This window comes from Littorina saxatilis, linkage group LG4 (assembly GCF_037325665.1).
Source record: "Littorina saxatilis isolate snail1 linkage group LG4, US_GU_Lsax_2.0, whole genome shotgun sequence".
Lineage (NCBI taxonomy): Eukaryota > Metazoa > Mollusca > Gastropoda > Littorinimorpha > Littorinidae > Littorina > Littorina saxatilis.
The window spans coordinates 59,491,584-59,500,550 of record NC_090248.1 but is presented as its reverse complement, the minus strand read 5'-3'; the positions used below and the strand labels follow the sequence as shown (position 1 = coordinate 59,500,550).

Genomic DNA, 8,967 nt, shown 5'->3' with positions numbered 1-8,967 from the left:
AATGGTCCTTCTCAGGACTAGATTTCGTTGTGATACGTCCCCCACAAAGGGACTTTGCATTGTAAATCTCGGTCCCCCTTGAGGAGGGTCTGATGCTCCCAATAGGCTGTCTGTGAAGGGATACTTTTTTCTCTCTCTTTCTCTGCTAAGAGATTTTAACAAATCTCGGAAGAAAGTCTCTGCAGACGTTCAATTGTTTCTTTCACAATTTCTGATGTTTTGTATAACTTACCTGCTTTTTGTTATTCAGTAATTATTTTTTATTTCTGTTGCATGAATATAATTCTTGTTTGATTCTGGTCAGGTTCACAATTGATACTTGTTAACTGACTGTCAAATCTTACAGATGCGTTGGGAGGAGAGTACTGCTACATGGGCAGGTCCTTTAGCGTGAAGTACTGTCGCTATGGGTGCTGTGGTTCGTCCATCGATCGCTCCTGCTGCAACCTCGGGTAAACTTATCATACCTGTATCGGAATGGGAAGACCATTTTCGCCATTTTTGTCACTAGGCGCTAATTGACGGCAAAGACCACTGCGCTGTCCAGGACGGCTCGGACCATCAAATTGTCGGTTCAGCGTCACTCTGAGAATAGCGCGCTTGTCCTGGAGTGTTTCGGGTACTCAAGCTCCATTAGTGTACTTCGGAAGGAACAAATCTCAAGCGCACACAGTCAGGGGCGGATCCAGGGTTAGGGGTTTTCGACAAGCCTAAAAAAAAAAGGAGAAAAAAAAGAAAAGAAAAAAAAGACTGCCAAAGTTCCAACATTTTTTGGGGTCGAAATATCTGCGAATGTATTGTTTTGTCAATAACAAACGTTCCAACAACCTACCTTTCTTGTTTTTTGAAGGAGAAAAAAGTTTTGAAAAAAAGTAAAGAAATATGGCTCAGATTGCATCAGATTGCTACATTTTTCTTGTTTTTATCAAACATTTTCCGGGAAGACATACCCCCGGACCCGGATTTTGTCTTCTAAATGACGGTTTGGGAAGGTAGTTGGTCATTTGTTTCTTGTTTTTATCGACATTTTCCGGGGAGACATGCCCGCGAACCCCCCTGGGAGGTTCGGGCGTTTCGCGCCCTCGACTAAACGCTTCGCGTCGTCGATCTGTCCCTACAAGAAATTTGGAGAAAAAAAACTTAAAAAATTAATGATGTGATCCGCCCCTGACAGGGCATGGCCGGTTGGTCAGTCGATTGCAAAGGACCGGAAAGAATCAGTAACCGAATTAATTCCTATATTTACTTAAATTAGCTGTGTGTGTGTGTGTGTGTGTGTGTGTGTGTGTGTGTGTGTGTGTGTGTGTGCGTGTGTGTGTGTGTGTGCGTGTGTGTGTGTGTGTGTGTGTGTGTGTGTGAGTGTGTGTGCGTGTGTGTGTGTGTGTGTGTGTTCTGCTCACTGACTCAAATATGCCTAGGGTTTACTTGGAATAAGACCATCCCTCTACTTGTTAGATAGATAGATAGATAATTTATTGCCAAGTGTACAATACATGAATGAACATAAAAAATACACGAGGAAAGCAGCTTGCTGTGTGATAAAAACAAAAATAAATAGCATTCATACATCTCTGGCGCATAGCATCATACATACATGGGTAAGACAATTTGGTATCACAGTAACTAATACATACACTATACAGACATGGTGAGAACTATGAAACTCTAAGAGCTATCGGAACCACAATAAAAGTACGCAGAATAAGATAGGATCCCCCCCCCCCCCCCCCCCCCCCCACTATCAACTACTGTAAGAACTGAACATGTTCCATACTGATAAGATGTACCTCTAAAACAGCACATAAAAATAAACTCTTCCAACACATCACAGTGGTTAAAGAACGACTAAAACTACTAAAACATACTAGATGTGTATTCCGGTAATATAACCAGCTGCTAAAACATACTTGGTCGCAGGCCACACATTTAGCTGCTTTCTGCGCAGAGCTGAGTTTTTGTGACGCATTTATTTCTTAACGGACACATGTGTCAATGTGTAAAATAACTTCTTTCAAAATAAATTCGGTCTGCACAGAAGGCGATCAAAACGTTGATTTTTGGAATATGTCCAGTCCAAGGGTGTTTTTTATGTCTTTAGTAAAAGCCTTGGCGGATCTGAGAGGGTGACTCTTTTCCTTGGAACGAATGCGCCTTCACAAAACTCGACACTGGCACAAAGAGTTGCTAAGACTAGCGAGTGAATGACAGAAGCAGAAAACTCCAATCAATATTTAGGTTTTCTGATAGCAACGCAGATCTATCAGCTTTGTGGATGGTGGAAGAAAGACATTTTCTCAGAATCAATGTTCTTTGCTGACTGCAACCGAGGTACGCATGCGTAACAAGTTAGCAACCCATTCAAAGGAGATAATGAATTATGCCTGGCAGCGACAATAGACACACGCGTTGCTCAGCTACCCGCAGCATGCGTAGCAAGTTAGCAACCCATTAAAAAGACAGCATTAATTATGCCTGACAGCGACAATAGACACACGCGTTGTTCATCTACCCGCAGCAAGCGTATTGATCGACTGAAATACGTCAGTTAAATGATGGATTGATGTTTGAAAGAAGCACTCAATTCACCACAGTTAATGACACTATCTTTTCCGTGTATGTATAATTCTCCCTGTAGACCCTATGTAAATGTGAGTTATGTAAATCCAAAAACAAAGAGACTGCCAACGTTCCAAAATTCAGAATCAAAAAACGAGAAAGGTAGGTTGTTGGAACGTTTGGTAGTGACAAAATCAAATTATTATCGTTGGGTCGATATATGTGTGACTGTAACGTATTGTTTTGTCAATAACAAACGTTCCAACAACCTAGCTACCTTTCTTGTTTTTTTTTATTGTGAGTTATGTATCTGTGTTTACTTGTGATAGTTGATATAAAAAGTAAATTTAGGACATACGTATTGTTGTTGTCTTTTTATAATATGATTTATGACGTATCTTAATTATGTCATATTTTTGCCAGTTAGGAATAATCAAGTATGAGTGGACATTTGTATGCATTGAAGGATGTATGTTTATTGATTAAAATCCTACACTGATGTGCATAGCAAACTTTAAAAAAAAAAAAAGGATCCTTGCAGACAAGGTTGTCGAGACCAGCGAGTGAATGAGAAACAAGTGGAATTGAAATCAGTTGATCTTTTAGAGAGCACCGCAGATCTATTAAATTATTTTCTGGTAAACAAAGACAATTCTATAGGATCAAATGTATTCATTGACTTCAACCGAGGCACCCATACATGATAGCCCACTAAAAGGAAGCCGCCATAAACAGTACACGGCGACAACCACAGACACACGCGTTGATCAGTCCCATATTCTCAGCGTTATCGATCGACTGTCACATGTTTGTAAATAACCATGTATCGATGGAACATTTGATTTTTTACTTTGAGCCATGTGATCGATACATAATTGTGTGTAAATGATTGTGTGTGTGTTTTGCAGTGTTGGGATGATCGTCGGGGGCGTGGTGGCGGCGATCGCGTGCATCTCCATCGTGGTGACTGTCGTCTGCTGCTGCGTCAAGAAACAGACGTACCGGGGAAGAGTTGTCGGCCCTCACGCAAACAACGTTACCGTCGTTCACAGTAAGAAACAAGGCCTGATGTTGCTTTTTTACTCAGTAATACACAATTATGAAAAGGTGAAGCAGGATAAAACAACGATTAAAAACCTTGCACTAATCGGACAGCTAGTAAAATATCCTCCACGAGTCTGTTTCTGTTTCTAGGTTACCTTATCTGGTTCATATTTTACGACAATTTGAAAATGACGAACAAAATCATTTTCAACAGTGGGCGCGATTTTGGTGCGTTTCTTTTGCCCCCTACTGTACTCTATGTTCCGTTTAATGTTATGCAGTGTGTTAGTTTTTCGTTTTGTTTTTCAAGAAAATGTCGACAAAATAAAATCAATATTATATAGTAGGCTGTAACTTAAACCGTGTTATACTGGTTGGTCCGGTGTCAGAATAATAGGACTGGGTGGTCGAGTGGTAACGCTCTTGCGCTCGGAAGCGAGAGGTTGCGAGTTCGACCCTGGGTCAGGGCGTTAGCAATTGATTACTCAAATCCCTCCTCAATTACTCATATGTTTGCAGGTCTAACAAATATGTTACGGTACATTGTTTGGGTGACTGTCAGTCACATGTTAAAATGTCTACATTGTTTGTGTGACCGTCAGTCACATGTTAAAATGTCTACATTGTTTGTGTGACTGTCACATGTTAAAATGTCTACATTGTTTGTGTGACCGTCAGTCACATGTTAAAATGTCTACATTGTTTGTGTGACCGTCAGTCACATGTTAAAATGTATACATTGTTTGTGTGACTGTCAGTCACATGTTAAAATGTATACATTGTTTGTGTGACTGTCAGTCACATGTTAAAATGTCTACATTGTTTGTGTGACCGTCAGTCACATGTTAAAATGTATACATTGTTTGTGTGACTGTCAGTCACATGTTAAAATGTCTACATTGTTTGTGTGACCGTCAGTCACATGTTAAAATGTCTACATTGTTTGTGTGACTGTCACATGTTGAAATGTCTACATTGTTTGTGTGACCGTCAGTCACATGTTAAAATGTCTACATTGTTTGTGTGACTGTCACATGTTGAAATGTCTACATTGTTTGTATGACCGTCAGTCACATGTTAAAATGTCTACATTGTTTGTGTGACTGTCACATGTTAAAATGTCTACATTGTTTGGGTGACCGTCAGTCACATGTTAAAATGTCTACATTGTTTGGGTGACCGTCAGTCACATGTTAAAATGTCTACATTGTTTGGGTGACTGTCACATGTTGAAATGTCTACATTGTTTGTGTGACCGTCAGTCACATGTTAAAATGTCTACATTGTTTGTGTGACTGTCACATGTTGAAATGTCTACATTGTTTGTGTGACCGTCAGTCACATGTTAAAATGTCTACATTGTTTGTATGACTGTCAGTCACATGTTAAAATGTCTACATTGTTTGTATGACTGTCAGTCACATGTTGAAATGTCTACATTGTTTGTGTGACCGTCAGTCACATGGTATAATGTCTACATTGTTTGTATGACTGTCAGTCACATGTTAAAATGTCTACATTGTTTGTATGACTGTCAGTCACATGTTGAAATGTCTACATTGTTTGTGTGACCGTCAGTCACATGTTAAAATGTCTACATTGTTTGTGTGACCGTCAGTCACATGGTATAATGTCTACATTGTTTGTATGACCGTCAGTCACATGTTAAAATGTCTACATTGTTTGTATGACCGTCAGTCACATGTTAAAATGTCTACATTGTTTGGGTGACCGTCAGTCACATGTTAAAATGTCTACATTGTTTGTATGACCGTCAGTCACATGTTAAAATGTCTACATTGTTTGTATGACCGTCAGTCACATGTTAAAATGTCTACATTGTTTGTATGACCGTCAGTCACATGTTAAAATGTCTACATTGTTTGTGTGACTGTCACATGTTGAAATGTCTACATTGTTTGTGTGACTGTCACATGTTGAAATGTCTACATTGTTTGTGTGACCGTCAGTCACATGTTAAAATGTCTACATTGTTTGTATGACCGTCAGTCACATGTTAAAATGTCTACATTGTTTGTATGACCGTCAGTCACATGTTAAAATGTCTACATTGTTTGTGTGACTGTCAGTCACACGTTAAAAAGGACTGGGTGGCCGAGTGGTAACGCACTTGCGCTCGGAAGCGAGAGGTTGCGAGTTCGACCCTGGGTCAGGACGTTAGCAATTTTCTCCCCCCTTTCCTAACCTAGGTGGTGGGTTCAAGTGCTAGTCTTTCGGATGAGACGAAAAACCGAGGTCCTTTCGTGTACACTACATTGGGGTGTTCACGTTAAAGATCCCACGATTGACAAAAGGGTCTTTCCTAGCAAAATTGTATAGGCATAGATAAAAAATGTCCACCAAAATACCTGTGTGACTTGGAATAATAGGCCGTGAAAAGTAGGATATGCGCTGAAATGGCTGCGATCTGCTGGTCGATGTGAATGCGTGATGTATTGTGTAAATAATTCCATCTCACACGGCATAAATAGATCCCTGCGCCTTGAGTCCGAGTCTGGAGATACGCGCGCGATATAAGACTTCAAATAAAATGTCTACATTGTTTGTGTCACTCTTAAATGTTAAAATGTCTACATTGTTGGTGTGACTGTCACATGTTAAAATGTCTACATTGTGTGTGTGACTGTCACGTGTTAAAATGTCTACATTGTGTGTGTGACTGTCACGTGTTAAAATGTCTACATTGTGTGTGTGACTGTCACATGTTAAAATGTCTACATTGTGTGTGTGACTGTCACGTGTTAAAATGTCTACATTGTGTGTGTGACTGTCACGTGTTAAAATGTCTACATTGTGTGTGTGACTGTCACGTGTTAAAATGTCTACATTGTGTGTGTGACTGTCACGTGTTAAAATGTCTACATTGTGTGTGTGACTGTCACATGTTAAAATGTCTACATTGTGTGTGTGACTGTCACGTGTTAAAATGCCTACATTGTGTGTGTGACTGTCACGAGTTAAAATGTCTACATTGTGTGTGTGACTGTCACATGTTAAAATGTCTACATTGTGTGTGTGACTGTCACATGTTAAAATGTCTTTACTGTGTGTGTGATTGCAGCCAACACACAGGGCATGGCACAAGGCATGGCCAACCCGGGACCTTACAACCAGCATCCTCGCCCTATGGGCTACCCGCAGCCTGCCCCTTACATGTACCCGGGACCGAACGGGTACAAGCCACCCCCACCCCCACCCTACCTGTACGCCAACCCCGCCTACCCCCCGGGCGCCGCCCCTGGAGGTGGGGTAGGGGGAGGGGGAGGATTTGCCGCCCCGGCCGCCCCGGCCTATGCTCCTAACTCTTAGACGTGAGACGTGAAATGTTTGCTAATTGAAGTTGTTTTTGTTTTGTTTCGTTGTTTTGATGTCCGAACATCTGTTCCTAATTGAACTTTTAGATGACATGTGTGTCTTTCTGCACAATCTACTTAGCAAAAAATACAACAACAAAAAACAACAACAGCGAAACCAATTCAGGCTGTTGCCTTTGGGTGCGTATCGCCTTAGACCTCGTAACATCCTCGTAAAAAGAAAAACCCACAATAAACACAATCAGCGAGACCAATACAGGCAGTTGCCTTTGGGTGCGTATCGAAGTAGTGGAATGGTCGCCTTAGGCCTCGTTAAAAAAAATTTAAAAAAATGAACACAAACAGCGAGACCAGTTCAGGCTGTTGCCTTTGGGTGCAGGTGTTGGGCTGTTGCCTTTGGGTGCAGGTGTTGGGCTGTTGCCTTTGGGTGCAGGTGTTGGGCTGTTGCCTTTGGGTGCAGGTGTTGGGCTGTTGCCTTTGGGTGCAGGTGTTGGGCTGTTGCCTTTGGGTGCAGGTGTTGGGTATCGAAGTAGCAGATTGGTCGGCTTAGGCCTCGTAAATGTCTGTGCAGGTTTGTCGTGGTTTACACGATGGTTTAGGAGGGAAGGAAGGTATTTTTAACAAGCAGTAAGGTAAACAGAAAACAAATCTCTATGGCGGCACTTTCTAATGCAGATTTTTTATTATTCGTTTCATCGAAATCCCTTCTCTTTACAGAATTTTTTTTTAATGGCAAGCAAGTAAGGGACGTAATACATTCTTTAATGGTAAAGAGTAGGAACGACAAGTTGCTTCCCTTGCTCTAGATTGTGCGCTCTCTCTCTCTCTCTCTCTCTCTCTCTCTCTCTCTCTCTCTCTCTCTCTCTCTCTCTCTCTCTCTCTCTCTCTCTCTCTCTCTCTCTCTCTCTCTCTCTCTCTCAGAAGAAGAAGAAGAAGAATTAGAAAAAAAAGAAGAAGAAGTATGAATATTGCATGTGATTTAGCCCAGGACTGACAGACCAAAGTAGCTGCATGATTCGTGTTCCTGTGTGCATCAAGTCAAAACATTGCTGGTGTTTAACATGTTACTGGTGGTTGTTGTTGTTGTTGTTTGTGTTTTTTTGTTTGTTAGTTTGTCTGTCTGTTTGTTGGTCTGTTTTAATGTCGAAGTCCGTCCATTTTCTAAAAAGTTGTTTTCATGAATGTAACGTGCAAAAAATTTCGAACTTTAGAAATATATGAGTTTTGTTTCTGTGATTATCTATGACTTCTGTTTCCTTTTAGATATTTTGTCATAAACACAAAGTTTATCATCATATGCTTTAAAAAAAAAAGTGATAGTTGTAAAGGCTTATTGAAAAGCTTAAAGGTGAGATTTTTTCCCTTATTCTGACGTTTTTTGATGCTGGCGGCAGCAAAATACTCTTTTACATGGCCACATAAATATCTAAAATGTTTATATTGCTGTTAATACATGTTATGGGTAAAATTTAAATAATTACCTACGTAAAATTATTGCTGTTAATACATGTTATGGGTAACATTTAAATATTTACGTACGTATATTGCTGTTAAATACATGTTATGGGTAAAATTTAAATATTATCGTACGTATATGACTGTTCATACATGTTACGGGTAAAATTTAAATAATTACTAACGTATATTGCTGTTAATACATGTTATGGGTGAAATTTAAATAATTACTAACGTATATTGCTGTTAATACATGTTGTGGGTAAAATTTAAAATAATTACTTAATTATATTGCTGTTAATACATGTTATGGGTAAAACTTAAATAATTATCATCGTACGTATATTGCTGTTGTTAATACATATTAAGGGTAAAACTTAAATATTTATGTACGTATATTGCTGTTAATACATGTTATGGGTAAAACTTAAATATTAATGTACGTTAGGGGTTAAACTAAAATAATATCGTACGTATACTGCTGTTAATACATTTTATGGATATATTTCTTGGCTGCTTTGAGCTCGCTGTTATCTTTTGTGCTTTGAGTACACAAGTACTTCATCAACAAACTATT

General features: G+C 39.7%; 1 protein-coding gene across 1 annotated transcript in view; it reads left to right on the top strand.

Moving 5' to 3' along the window:
• The window catches only part of LOC138965229 (uncharacterized), an 8,559-nt gene extending 727 nt beyond the window's left edge, over positions 1-7,832 (top strand). The window contains exons 2-4 of the mRNA XM_070337354.1: positions 347-452; positions 3,465-3,607; positions 6,683-7,832. Of these exons, the coding sequence (XP_070193455.1) occupies positions 347-452; positions 3,465-3,607; positions 6,683-6,930 (497 nt within the window). The 3' untranslated portion in view covers positions 6,931-7,832. The remainder of the gene's footprint in view (positions 1-346; positions 453-3,464; positions 3,608-6,682) is intronic.
• Positions 7,833-8,967: the final 1,135 nt, after the last annotated feature.